This window comes from Humulus lupulus, chromosome X (assembly GCF_963169125.1).
Source record: "Humulus lupulus chromosome X, drHumLupu1.1, whole genome shotgun sequence".
Lineage (NCBI taxonomy): Eukaryota > Viridiplantae > Streptophyta > Magnoliopsida > Rosales > Cannabaceae > Humulus > Humulus lupulus.
Genome location: NC_084802.1, coordinates 205,185,107 through 205,199,373, shown reverse-complemented (window position 1 = coordinate 205,199,373; position 14,267 = coordinate 205,185,107). Strand labels below are relative to the sequence as shown.

At 32.8% G+C, this 14,267-nt stretch overlaps 2 protein-coding genes across 5 annotated transcripts; both read right to left on the bottom strand.

Annotated features, from left to right (window-relative positions):
• Positions 1 to 635: 635 nt before the first annotated feature.
• Positions 636 to 2,883, bottom strand: LOC133804144 (membrane-anchored ubiquitin-fold protein 6). 4 transcript variants are annotated; one of them, XM_062242305.1, is made up of 4 exons: positions 2,746 to 2,883; positions 2,312 to 2,530; positions 1,285 to 1,452; positions 636 to 1,041 (listed from the first exon to the last, which is right to left on the bottom strand). In XM_062242305.1, exons 2-4 carry the CDS (start codon positions 2,439 to 2,441, stop codon positions 980 to 982), a joined length of 360 nt encoding a protein of 119 aa, XP_062098289.1. In that variant the 5' UTR covers positions 2,442 to 2,530; positions 2,746 to 2,883; the 3' UTR covers positions 636 to 979. The 4 variants fall into 4 exon arrangements, with proteins under 4 accessions (XP_062098289.1, XP_062098292.1, XP_062098291.1 ...); XM_062242308.1 differs by having other exon boundaries at positions 2,312 to 2,449; positions 2,746 to 2,882; XM_062242307.1 differs by having other exon boundaries at positions 2,312 to 2,449; positions 2,660 to 2,859.
• A 5,144-nt stretch (positions 2,884 to 8,027) lies between these two features.
• Positions 8,028 to 11,100, bottom strand: LOC133807117 (F-box/kelch-repeat protein At1g22040). The gene is made up of 2 exons (XM_062245278.1): positions 10,908 to 11,100; positions 8,028 to 9,953 (listed from the first exon to the last, which is right to left on the bottom strand). Exon 2 carries the CDS (start codon positions 9,829 to 9,831, stop codon positions 8,407 to 8,409), a length of 1,425 nt encoding a protein of 474 aa, XP_062101262.1. The 5' UTR covers positions 9,832 to 9,953; positions 10,908 to 11,100; the 3' UTR covers positions 8,028 to 8,406.
• Positions 11,101 to 14,267: the final 3,167 nt, after the last annotated feature.

The following is a 14,267-nucleotide window of genomic DNA, read 5'->3' as shown; positions in this document are numbered from 1 at the left end:
TCAATCGAGGCACATTTAAAAACAGATCTAACATATATTATCGAGTTCTATCAAAGCCTATCGAGTTGGGTCAAATTTTTTGAAAAAAAACTCAGATTTCTCAGTTACCCAGTCCCGATCTATCCTATGAACAAAACTTCAACAAAAAACCAGACTTTGCAGATAAAAAAGAAAACCCTCACCTTCGTGTACCTGGGAGTTGTTTCGCCTACTTCAGAGTTATTTGGTTGCCTCTGGGTGCTTCCAGTCCGATGTTCAAGTCCTAGTTCCGAAGACCTTCTCCGACACTTCTTCGATTTTGTTGGGTTGCGACGGATTGAAATGTGGGTTTTGAGAGTTTTTTTGGTTTGGGATCGAGAGTGAGAGGAAATATAGAGAGATCAAGAGAGAAGAGAGAGGGAGAGTCGGAACAAATGGCAGAGGTATTTTGGGTACTAAGGTAAATAGTAGAACCAAAGTGAGACTCATATAGATGATATGGTATTTTTTAAATACAATTCCCTTACATGCATTAAAAGTCAAATTTCCCTACAATAATATGTACACGTCATTGGAAAATAAAAATGATTCTTTGTTTCATTAAACAAAAACAGAAACAACAATAACAGCTCTGATTATACTGAACCCAAAACAAAAACCAAAGAACTCACTTCTATAATTTTGTTTTCTTTACATTCTTTTCATTCCGAAAAATGTTTAAGTAACTATTTTTTCCAATCGAACTGTGCAAACAGTTTAGTTATCATTCACAGAAACACCAAACTAAGATGTGTTATGCCAGATGAAACCAGAGGAGTCAAAGAAGCAGAAGCCTGAAGGATAAATCCGCTTAGCTTATCTGTGTTTGCATCCCTTTGTGATTAGAAAACTGTGGTTCTGATTAGAGTTTGATCAGCAGCCAATGGAGACACATGACGCCATACTAAAGACCAATTAAAGAAGCTATGTTATTCTGGTCACCCGGGGCCCTGCCCTGGGGCTACAATATTGAGCATACACACCGATTCATGTTCTTCTTTGGCAAATCATTCTGCACTTTGTCTGTGGAAAATTACCAAATGTTACAATACGGTCATAAGTCAATTGTGTTTCATAGTTTTATAACATAATTCCATGTCCATACATCAAGTAATTATTGTTTAACTTCCATTCTTTGAAATGAAAAGTCAAGTTAGCCATGCCCATGTTCTAGATCAAACCATAACCTGAATCCAAATATAGATGTAAAATAATGGAAATATAGATGGGTGGAAGTTAAACATAAGTACTTAGTGAAGTAATTACCAGCGTTCTTTTCTGAAAGAGGAGGGCGCACGACAACATGCATGGTGATGACACCTCCTGGAAGATCAACCGGAAGTTTGGACTCAGCAAGTGTCCTGTTATTTTCCAATATCTTTCCAGCATTAATTAGCTTCAGATCATTCATTGTTCTCGGACCATTTTCTTTATCTGCTAAGACAAAAGATAGAGCTCCCTCAGAAAATGTAGAGTATTTCAAGCCAAGTATAGAAGTCTTGTCTCGATCATCATGTTCAAGCTATGCTAGGATTGGAAATTTTAGCCACATTTTTTTTTCTCCTTTGTTTATTTGTTTCTCTATACATTCTTTTCTCAAGTAGATGAGAAACTTGTGATGTGGTCCATTTGCAATGAATAAGGATACCGACAAATAATCTACAATGGCAGAAGCAAAACTAATACAGACAACATTTTTAAGTATGCATTTTTCAAGAAACTCAAAGCTGACAAAATGAAATTTCGAACTTCTCTAGAACTAAAATATAAATTCACTCAAACAGATCGTATAATTAGCTGTGTGATTAATTGATAATGACTAACTGTTAAGACAGACATCTTGTGCAAACAATATAGATGACGATGACAACAATTTGTTCTTAATTACATTCCTGTTGCATCTTGAAGCAATATAATCATAACATCACATCAATATTATATCATCTATTTTTAATCGTACGGGCTTTAACTCATCAAAATCCAAGTGGGATTTCAATTTTGCAGCATCAAATGTCTCAATGAGTTCTTAACATCGTTTTCAAAAATTGCAACAAGGTCAAAAAAATCAGAAGGTGAGTACTAGTAATTTTACCACAAAATATAGTGGAAAGAAAAATGAGAAGCTCAAGGCTTTCAAGCTATCCTATAACCAATCTAATCAATATTCATATACAAGAACCAAAGAATCTCGCAAGATATCTAAAGAAGAAGCTGCAATTAAAAGCAGTCCAAAGGAACAAGATAATGAAGCATATTAATTCAATGGGTAAGAAACCAAAAATTAATATCTGACCTTTAGGCCATTGTGCAAGTATTTTTTCCTTGAGAGATGCCACAGAGACAGCTGGGCTATACTTGCTTGGCCCAATATCAGTGCCATCGGAGAGCCTGAATTTCACTTCAATCAAATCTTGTGCAGCCATCAATGAACCTTCCACCAAAGAAAAACCCACTTCAAATTCTCATAACAGTCTCCAAAGTAGGTGACAAACACAAAAAACCCAGTTCAAATCTGTCAATAGCGGATAATAAAAAGATCAATTAGATTAGACCCAGAAGAAGTTTTCGTTTCTTTTCTTTCTAAAATAAATAAGACTTTGATACGGATACAGAATACCCATGAAAAAAGAAGGGAATTTACATGGAAAATATAGGAGTTTGGCCTGAAAAATAAGCAATATAAGATGAAAAAGAAGAAGAACAGAGATGGAAGGAGTTGATGTTAACCCAAAAGCAGAAACTGTGTAGAAATTTAGTGTATCAATCCAAACACCTCCTTCTCCTTCTGCCTTCTCCTTTAGAATTTGCTTTGATGTAGAGATAAAGAAAGACACAACCCACTACTCTCTGTGTTGGATTTATTACCTGAATTAACTGAAAATTTCAATTATAGTCTATTTCTTCTATTCCTATTTTTACATTATTGCCCACCTTTCCTTAATTATTTACCACCCTTCTAACTCCTTATATTTATTGGTTTTCTCGTTATTATAACAACATTTATGTAATATTATGTTATTCATATATAAAAAAAAAATCATTCTTTTATTATTAGCTATCAAACTTTTATATATATTCCCGACAAAAAAAACTATTATATATATGTATAAGTAATGATTTTTCCTTTGGTTGAAAAAACATTTACAGCATATATTATCATCAATACAAAAATATTTTTTTAGAGCATATATCATTTTATACTTTATTTAATTCTCCACCCAAATATTACACATAATAATGTAATAGTTTAGCCTAACCAATCCCATTTATTAAAATTAAGACCTATTTTTTTTAAAAACAATGACACATCATTGTATTTAATGTTTGGGTGCATATTTTAAGTGCAAATATCATTACTCTTTATTTAAATACACTCTTGTAGTTTTAATAATATTAAATTATTTACCAGTATAAAATTTATTTGAGTTTATTCAGTTAAAATTGATTATATAAAAAAATGGTATTATTATCTTACTAAAATTAATTTTTAACTAAAAATGAATTCAAATGGGTATTTTATAGTAATTGTCAAAATATAAGAGTGTAATTTAGTAATAGTAAAACAACTAAAGAATAAGTAGATAAAATATATAAGGTAAAATAATATATACTTATATATATAATTTCTAGTTTTTTTTATGAGCAATTTTTTTGGGTAGTTATTAGCAGGGAAAGAGAAATTAACAATGATTTTTTTTAATAAACTTGTGGGTAGTTAATGCATATCTATTAATACTTTACAATGTTATTGATTATAACTAATGTGTCCCCAAATAAAAATCTATTATTAATTTGTTAATTGTATTTGAAAAAAAAGTTGTCTTTTTTAGCAAATTGGGTAATTAGTTTATGAATGATTATAGTAAGATTAATCACTAAAATACTAAAAATAAAAGGCCAGACAATATATCATTTATGACTAACAACTTTAGGATCTAATAGTGATAAAAAACAATAATATTTACGGGGAAGGTACATATTTGAGAGTTATTGTGTAAAATAAATAAAGAGTATTGTTAGACACACACTTAAATCTTAATTCGTATACATTTTTTTCATACAATAATATGGGTTAAATTTTAATTATAAATAATAAGGACCACATCATTTTAATTGTGTAATTGAGATTAATTATACATCATCATAGGTAAATAATATATGTCATTTAAGTGTGTCCCAATTATTACTCGTAAAAAAATAATAAAAGGTTAATTTTTTCTAAAATAATGACTTTATTTATGACCATGTATATATATATATATATTCCTTTACAGCAACTTGAGGATCAATAATAATAATAATAATAATAATAATGGGGAAAGTACTTATTTGAGAGCTATTGTGCATAATAAATAATAAAAGGTTAATCTTTTTTCTCAAATAATGGCTTTGTTTATGGCCATGTATTATGCCTATCTAGCAAACTGTGCTGACCAAATAATAATAAGCAAGTGTATTGCATTTGTACCATATATATTAATTACTTTATTTATTATCTCAATCTCTTTATGTAGCTATTGGCTCTAATTTTATTTATTTATTTATTTAAATTTGCAAATTGAAGCTAGAGACAGTGGCTCAATGGCGTCACTCTCTGGTATGATCTTGTAGATTAATATTTATTGTATAGACCGCTGTCTTTCTTTTCTTGGCTTTATATACATATATGATATATTCAAAGTTTGGCAATCTTAGTCACGTTACAACTACTCTGTCAATAAATTAATCTTTTTTATTAATTGTTTAGTATACAAAACAATTTAGCTCATGTTTGGACTTTGGATTGAGTTAATAAATTAAGAATTTCTTTTTAGAAATATTAAAACTTAAATGTAGTATAATTTTTAAAATTTTACAACAATTATAAATACATACAAAAAAAGAAAATATTAAAAAAAATCTCTTATCAAATTTATAGAAAACATTTTCCTCCATTTTTTCCTTTCTATTTTCCCTCATAAAATTTTTTCTTCCTAAAATTCAAAGTCCAAACAAAGCCTAAGACATTAGAACATTAGGATAAATATGACTAATACTTATAACTATAATTAAATGCATTAGAACATTACAATATTTGTTTAAAAGGAATAATAATCAAGCTATAGTATTTGATGTGCGTGCATTAAAAAAAAAGAAAAAAAAGAGAGGAGAGGATTGAATTAATTGGAGAATAGAACAAGAAGTGGAGCAAGAATTTCTGAATCAATTCTATGATTATAATAACATACTTTCTTCAGATGATTTTGAAGCATATTCTTGAAGGATATATATATATATATATATCATTGTAATTTGTATTGTATCCTAGTCCAAAGAGAACAACATGTGTTTGTGTGCTTTATTATTATTATGGGCATTTCAAGTTATAATGCAAGCAAAGACAAGTGATATCAAGACAGAGAAGCAAAAAGATTATGCTAGTTTAATTTTGTAGGCCATGCACCTAACAGAAAAGTTGTAAAACTAAATCAAGCTGGAAAGATGAATATTTTTACTTATTTTATAAGGAAAAAGATAATTATTAGACATATATATATATTTATATATATCTGTAAAGGGTACTTTAAAAGTTGCTAATTTTAAACATGTCATTACTGATTAGAGGCAAAGAGAGACAGGTACTTGTAACAATTTCAAAGATTTGAAAAAGATGTACACACAATAAAAAGAGAGGGTATGACCTCATCTTCATGTGCTTAGGTCCCAACAGAAGAAGAAGAAGTATCAAAATATTTTCCAGGTAATTATGGTGATATTGAGTTTGCCAAATGTATTTGTTAGAAAGAATATAAGAAAGTGTGTAAGATTGGATAAATTATTTATAAAGTTTGAAAGAGATTATTATTATTGTCGTTTCTCAAAAGCTACACTCCCCACTACTTTGTAAAGAACATGGCAAAGAAAGGAATCTCTTAATGGAAGTTAAATGTCAATACCTCAACCTCATCCTCAACTTCATTATCTCTCTTTTACTTGTTTTTTTCCTTTTTTTCTTTCTTTCTTTCTCTAATTGAGATTGGTTCAAAAAAAGCATGCATGTTCTTCCTTGCAAGTGTTGAAAGATTCTAGTTGAACAATAAATAAAGAGTACTAGTAATTGAATTGGTCTTATATTATACGTATGTATCATCACTAGCTCACTTTGCCCACCAAAGCACTACCATTTTTCTCTGTATCAACTCTCAATCAATTAGACAATTCATGACAAGATGATTTAAAGGAACATGGCCTTGAATGAATCATTGAGAAGTTTCCCTTTTGTAAAACTAATGCAAAGTCAAATACTCATTTTAGAGAGTTAATTATTATTTTGACAAAAAAAAAAATTACCCAACTTTAATAAACTTCTAGTTGGAAGGAACTCATTGAGAGAAACAATGGAGATCCAATTTTTAGTAAAAAACTGTTTAATTTAAAATTAAAAGGGAAAATACCATTATGGCCCCTGTGTTTTTCCTGAATACACGATTGACCCTTGTGTTTTGTTAAATGATAATTCGGATCCTGTGACCCGATTTTGATCAAAATATTTTCAATTATAAGATCAATTCTCGGGTCGTTAGGGATGCAATGAGTTCAAAGAAATAGAGAAAGTGGTCGAGGAGCTGAGAGTGAAAGATTATATTTAAAATTTTTTTGATCAAAATTAGGTATAAGGTACTATTTTAATCTATTTTGTAAAACACATAGTCTGAATTGTCATTTAACAAAATACAGTGGCCGCTCGCGTATTTAGAAAAAATACAGGGGTCAAACTAGTATTTTCCCAATTTAAAATTGAACTGTTTTAAATCAAGTCCCACCGGAACTTTAGATATATATATTTAAAAAAAAAAAAAGGATAAGGGACTTTTGGTATTATTAGACAAGTGAGAACAAGAAACCTCAACTTGGGCACTTTTTATTGTCATCTTCTCTTCATTACTTTGCTTCAGATTATAGTAATTACAAAATGGTTGAAGTAAGACTTTGAATAAATGGATAAGGGCTTTTTATTATGGCCAGCAGCCCTAACAGCAAAACCCACCAAGTTGATCCAACTTGGTATTTGAACCAACAATCTATTTGATGATTAAAGAATTTAAAACATTTAAACACTACCAATAAACAAAGATAAAAAGATGTAAGGAATACAAATTTGATGCTAACTTACTTGGATTCCTACATTTGACTCGGATAAGTTTTGATCATCATCAGATGGCTAGGAGTCAACTTCAAGAATCCTGTGTTATCAGGAGCAGGCTTTGTTGAGAAGTTGCTTTGTCATTGGGGGAAATATACATAATTTTGACAAATATGCACTAAACATTATTGAGTAATGATATGTGCATTTAAAATATGCACTCAAATGTTACACACAATATTACACACAATGACGTGTCACTACTTTTTAAAATAGTAAGTCTTAATTTTAATAAATGTGAGTAACTAGACTAAGTTGTCACATTAATGTCAATAATATTTGACTATGTATAATATTTGAGAGTATATTTTATTATTGGTTAAACATCATTTTGTCACACCCCATTTTTCCAAAGTAGGGACCACACTATCATACAAAAATCTCTCTTTTGCATTATTAAAGATTTTACAACTTATCATTAACTGGTTGCTCTTTGTTGGCAGCACTATCAACACATTTCATGGTACAGAAGAGCTCAGACAAAAGAAAAAAAAGCATTTCTTTATCGCAATGCGCGCGGCTAATCAAAATTAAAATTAAATATATATATATATATATAAGTTCCATTTAAAGCAATAATCATATTGAGTTACTGCTGTAAAGCACGTGTTCCCCATATACATACTTGATGAGAAACATGGGCAACCAATCTATTTCACATGGTTTTTGCATGTTCAATTCACTGTGATTTTTATAACTAGAGCCAAATAATCAAATCAAAGTTGGCTCCACAAGATAAATATGAATCAAAGTTAATTCCCCATGGCTCCTTTATGTTTAACTAAATCTTGACTATGAATATATTAAGAAACGACAACATATAGGGTACAGTATTGAATGTCTCAGTTGTGGTTGCTTACTTACCAGAATCGAAAATGGCAAAAAGTGCCATTGATAGCAGAAATATCACATCCAAGAACGAGGCAAGACAATCAGCCAATAACAGAGAATGTTCCTCACCAAACAGTTTACACGTAAATATATATATACTATACTACACTATTCTATACAATATACCTCATCTTATAAGGAAATCACATAGTTACTCGACAACGTCTCACAGAAAAAATAAATTTAGCGTAACTCGTGTCAATGTGCAGACACCTGATTGTGACTTAGCCCTTTTGCTGCAAACCACTGCGCCTACTCCCACATGTGCCAAACAGTCCACATCTTAAGGGGAGTGTTTAGTTTACTGTTTAGGCTTAAATGTCAAGAACTTGGCAACTGACTAATTCCACGGGACCAAAGTCCTTTGTGGCGATGATCTTCCAGACAACTGCATCTGAGTCCGCCTGTGAGTCAGAGGAGTCAGATAAGAGAGAAGATGAGCTCGACGGTATAGAATCAGGGCTATCGTGCAGATCAGCGCGTAAAATTGCAATTTTATGATTGGCGTCTTTAGTGATGACATGAAGCTTTCCGTGAAATCCAGCAAGCAAATATGGAGATTCTGAACCTGCAAAATCATAGATTGGGACTTTTCCTATAACAACCTTCCAAACATCTTCCCCCTGGTCATACACCTTAATCTTACCACTGTCCAAGGAACTAGAAGGGTCAAAAGCGTATAATTCACCATCTACCACAACACTCAACTTTGTACCTGCTTGACGTGCAGGCCAGCCCTCTCCCATGCCAACTGGCATTTCATTCCATGAATTAGTTTCAGGGTCATAAACTTCTCCTCCGACATCAACAAAGAAGGGCCATGAATACAAACTTTGAGGCACACATAACCTTCCCATGTATGAAGTCAACCCAGTTGCAATAGGCTTTAGCATGTCAGCCAAAAAGGCAGTGGGTAGCACTTGAGCTTTCGAGAAGGGCATGCTTGGCACTTCGGACCATGTACAAGTGGAGGGGTCAAATACTTCGGCAGATTGAAGGGGAGTCAATCCACCTCGGCCTTGACTAACCCCTCCAACAACATAGAGTTTGCCATTCAAAATTCCTGTCTTACAATAAGCCCTGCCTGTGGCCATAGCAGGTACTTCACTCCATGCATTTTGCACTGGGTCGAATTTCCAGACACATTTCATGGCTGAAGATCTAGAAAATCCACCTATGACGTAAAGGCATCCATCCACAGCGCCAACGGCACAACCACAAAATGGCATTTGATCGCATGTATTCTTATGCCCAAGCCAGCCTCTAATAGAGTCAGCAATTCTGATACTAGGCCCCAACACGTTCCACATCCAAAACATGGAAAAGCCACCTTTATTTGGTCCTTCTTCGTAAACAACATCAGGCATCATAGGTAGCCTCAGCCATCTTTTTGATAAGGGGTCCAAAGCATGCCATATAAGCTTCTCGTCTTCAGCTTTAGTCAATAGATACAGCCATTCTTCAGTGGTGCCAAGTTCCTTTCTCAACTTAAAAAGTTCAGGGCTCATAACAGTTGCCTTCCACTTTCGTGACACCGTTCTCACATTAAAGTAGCAAATTCTAGGAAGTCTAGCGATAATCTGGATTGACAGCTCATCAGGAAGGCTAGGAATCAGTCTTGGACTCTCCTCAGTAACACTTGGGCACATTCTTTGCCTCTTGCAGGTTTCATATTCAGAGACCTCATGATACTCACTCGTCCCAGATTTTGATGCAGCCGAACTCAAAAAATTCCCCATTAGGAAATCAGGGACGAAGGTTACTCAACTCTTGAAAGAAATTCTTCTTGGTATATCTAAATTGAGATCAGGTGGTGCAGAATTTTTCGCCACTTGAATATAGTTCGTATTATAATAAAATGCTACATAAATTAGAGAACCAGAGTAAACAGTAAATAAACCAAATCAAATACAAATTAAAGAGGCTGGTTAAGATATTATGAATATATGTATATATTTACATTATAGTGAAATAAATGGTGAGCCAGATGCAAGATAAAAGATACTCTAAAGAAAACAAACAAAATCATCATAGTTTATTAAAACTTCTTCTCTTACACGTGAGTATAAGTCGTATTTATAGGATGAACATCTAATTGAGATTTAAAAATTAAAAGATTAAAAAACAAAACAAAAGAAAGTGGAAAGAAAATTCCTAATCAAACTACGAATATACTAGTTATTAAAACTCTTTTTAAAAAAATCCCAAATGAACTAGGATTTAGTGATTTAGGCCCCCGCATTGCATAACTAAAACTACAAAATTCAAAGTACTACACCCTAAACTGCACATAAAATACTAAATTAAAAAATATTTCAAAACCTGCAAACAAAGTTTTACAAAAATCCTCTCCTCCTAAGTTAAATTAAAATTTATGCTGTTTGCAATAAAAAAACAGCAAAATCCTATTATATTTATATATATATACACACACACATGTATGTGCGTGTGTATATACAAGTCCAGAAAATTGGGAAACTTTCCACCCAAACAAATAGAGCTTTAGTTATGGCCGCAACTTCAAAAATTAGTTAAAAAAAAAAATCTAACATGTGTATGTAAAAAGAGCCCACAATCAAAGGACTCCAAAAAGGAAATTAAAAAAAATTCGAAGAAACATAAAACTCACAGTAATACCCAGAAACCAACAATTCCATATTCCACTAAATTGGGAAAGGGGAAAAAAAAAAAAGGAAGAAGATAAATATATATATTTTGATAAATCCCATAACTAAACAACAAAAAACGTAAGAATCCTTGCACATAAAGTACTAGATTTATTTTATTAGAGGATAATAGGGCATCGATTTTTGACCTGGAGATTGTTCTTGAAGGAGGCTGGGCCCGATTCATAAACCGACCCGACCCGACCCGATTCAGTCGTTTGAGTAAATGATAATGGGAGAGAGGAGGATAGGCTAGGCTAGGATAGGCTTGAAGAAGAAGAAGAAGAAGAAGAAGAAGCTGAGGAAGGAGGGAAAGGTACAAGTTAATGTAATGAGGTAATGGGGATGACGACTAGGACGTCCACCCTCTGCCGCTATCGCTATGTGGTTGGTGGGGCCACGTGGTTTACTAAATTTGCACATGTGGATAGTGCTACTGGGCTATTGGGCTTTTCCCCTTCGGCTTGGGCTCATATATGCAACTATATGTAGGAGATTTTTCTTAAATATGAATTTTATTGCAAAAAAATTTATTAAAAAAAAGATAAACGATGAGAAACACAATTGCTAGCTAATTAAATATGAAAATTTTGATTAAGAGTAAAATAATGACATAAACTAACTTTTATAAAAGTTATGGGAAACTAAACCTATAAAAGTAAAAATTATTAAATAGCTTCCAACCGACAACTCCAACCATTTTCGGCAATCTGTTAACGTCGACCCGACTACCAACGATGCTGCTAACCAAGCTAGCGATATCACCAAAGAATTGACGACAATGATGAAGACTCAACAACCTAAGCTGGAGACGATTCTCTCTCTCTCTCTCTGCTTCTTCTCTTTTTGGGTCTGCCATGGTCGAGTGAAAACCTAATGCCATTCTAGTGAGTCGACAAATTTTCCATGCTTGAGAGTGTCGAAATCTTCATCTTCTACAACTCAATGAAGCGCCATTCTTTCAGGTAAGTTTCTTTAGATATATTCTCATTTTATATTAGATAAGCTCTCTCAGTCTATCATTTAACACTTTTTTTTTTAATGTAGCATCATATTTTTCTCTAGATTCTTTGACTATGCTTCAAGGAGTTTGAATCTTACCGACCCTTCTTTGTACAAAGATCTTTCCAAGATTGTATGATTTTGCAGTTCTTTTAAATTATTTGAGTGATGATTAATTTATTTGCAGCGATGTACTTGCACATATTATTTTACAGGAGAAATAAACTTCATATATTTGGAATACTTGGTTGTGCTCTATGTGTATTGGGTTCTACAACAATTGTTTTACATGCTCCTAAAAAACATGGAACTGATTATGTGACAGAAGTTTGAGATATTGCTATGGAGCCAGGTAACTATAGTCTTATCTCATTCCTAACATATAGATTTTCAAGTTTCATTATGATGCAAAATTTTGGTCATATATATTGTTGTTTCATTATTTTTTTTTTGAACTAGATAGTGTATGCCTCATACCTGAATTTCTTAAGGAAAAAATTCATTTGATTCTTGTCTGATTAGCTTATCTGTTATGGTGGTTAATGACTTTCATACTGTTATATTATTTTATAATATAATATTTAGATTAAATAAATGTGACAAAGAGTGTCACATGTTGTAACATACAAAATGAGAGTTACAACAATTGGATAGTGTGTAGTATTCAAATGTGTAACATATTTGAGAGTTACAATTTCAGTAACAAATTTGTAACTCCCAAATATTGCCCATTATTATGTAGATTTGTTGTTACACAATTTTAATTTGAATTTTTCAAAGCCATAAGTAAAATGGCTATTAGAGACTTGATTTTAACCCTAATAATGTGTTTGGGGGCTACAAAATTAATTAGGAGTTTTTTTGGAACTGTTTGGAAAATTGCACAAAAAATATGTGCTGAAAATGGGCTGTGGCCGCGGTCACTGTTTATCCTTGGCCGAAGCCTGGGGGATAGAGGCCAGTGGCCGCGACGACTAATACTCCTGGGCGCGGCCAATGAGGCTGACAACCAATGTCATTTTTCCATTTCCTTTTTGAACGGTTCCAACAACTCATGTAAATCCCAAAAACTAATTTTTAATTCTATAAACATCCAATTAAAAATCGGTAACAACCATGGGGGTTGGTGGAATTTGAAATTCAAAGGGTATCTCAAAACTCTATAAATAGGAGCCTATTGCTTACTTGTAAGACATAATATTTTCTATCCACTAGAGCACTTGGCTAGAAAACACCCAGAGGCTTGATTATTCCAGAAAACTATTTCCAAATTGTGAGAGTTCCCTTAGTGCTTGAGATTGGGGGAAATAAGCTTTTGGACAAAGGTTGTAAACCTTGTTCAAGTTGGTGATCTCCAAAACTCTTCACTTTGGTTGTGTGAGTGAGAGTGTTTGTTTTATTCTTGTTCTTCTCTTTTTCTACTATTGCTTTTCATCTTCTTCACTTATTTTTCTATTTACACTTTTACTTGTATATTTTGTTTTAGAGTTGTAATTTCCTCTACATCTTCTCTTCTACCACTTCTAGTTTATTTGTATCATTTTGTTATAGAGTTGTATTTTCTATTATTATCTTCATCTACCATTTTCTATATTTACATGTATCTTTTGTTAGAGTCATACCCTTATTTAATCAATCAATTTGTTTTGTATTATTTAGCTTAGAGTTTGTAAGAGTTTTACATCTTTCCATTGAGGCAACATTTAAATATCTCTAACATTCAAAAGCTTACCCCTTTGTTTGTTTCAATGGAAGGTGAGACTATCAAAATCATGAACCAAGACCTAGTGAGGTTGGATAGGTTTGATGGATCCAATTTCACTAGGTGGCAAGGCAAGGTGGAGTTTCTCTTGACCACTCTCAAGATCGCCTACATTCTAGAGTCCACACTTGAACCTCTCCCAACGCCATCCGACAAGGACACTCCCGAGGTGGTGGAGAAAAGAAGGAAGACAGAGGATGACAATCTCTTTTGTAAGGGTCATATCTTCAACGCCCTATCCGATAGACTTTATGACCTCTACATCGAGACCAAGTCGGCAAAGGAGATTTGGGATGCACTTGAGATAAAGTACAAGGCGAAAGAGGAAGGTACCTGATAACTCTAGGATTTAGAGTTATTTTTATAATCTTTGAACTTGCTTTTCAAAATTAAAAAGAGTAATGAGTCCTTATTTCATGTAATTTTGTCAGTTTTAGTGTGTTATTCTAGGTAGTGAGTCTGGGTAAGAGTTAGGTTTGTATTGTAATATTTTTCAGTGTTTTTATGTAAATTACTGTGTTGTATTAATCAGGAAAGGAAGCTTACAAAATATGTGAAAGGGAACTGCTGGAAGCAAGGGGAAAAACGAATTCTGAAAGGGGCGTGTTGCTACTTCAATGCTGTAACATCACCACACAGCAATTCAAGGGATCAGGCAGGTGACGTGGCTAGAAGACAGCTGGACTTAATGAGTGAAATCAGCGCCTATATGGCTAGAATTTTAATAACTTAAGTCAGCTGGGTG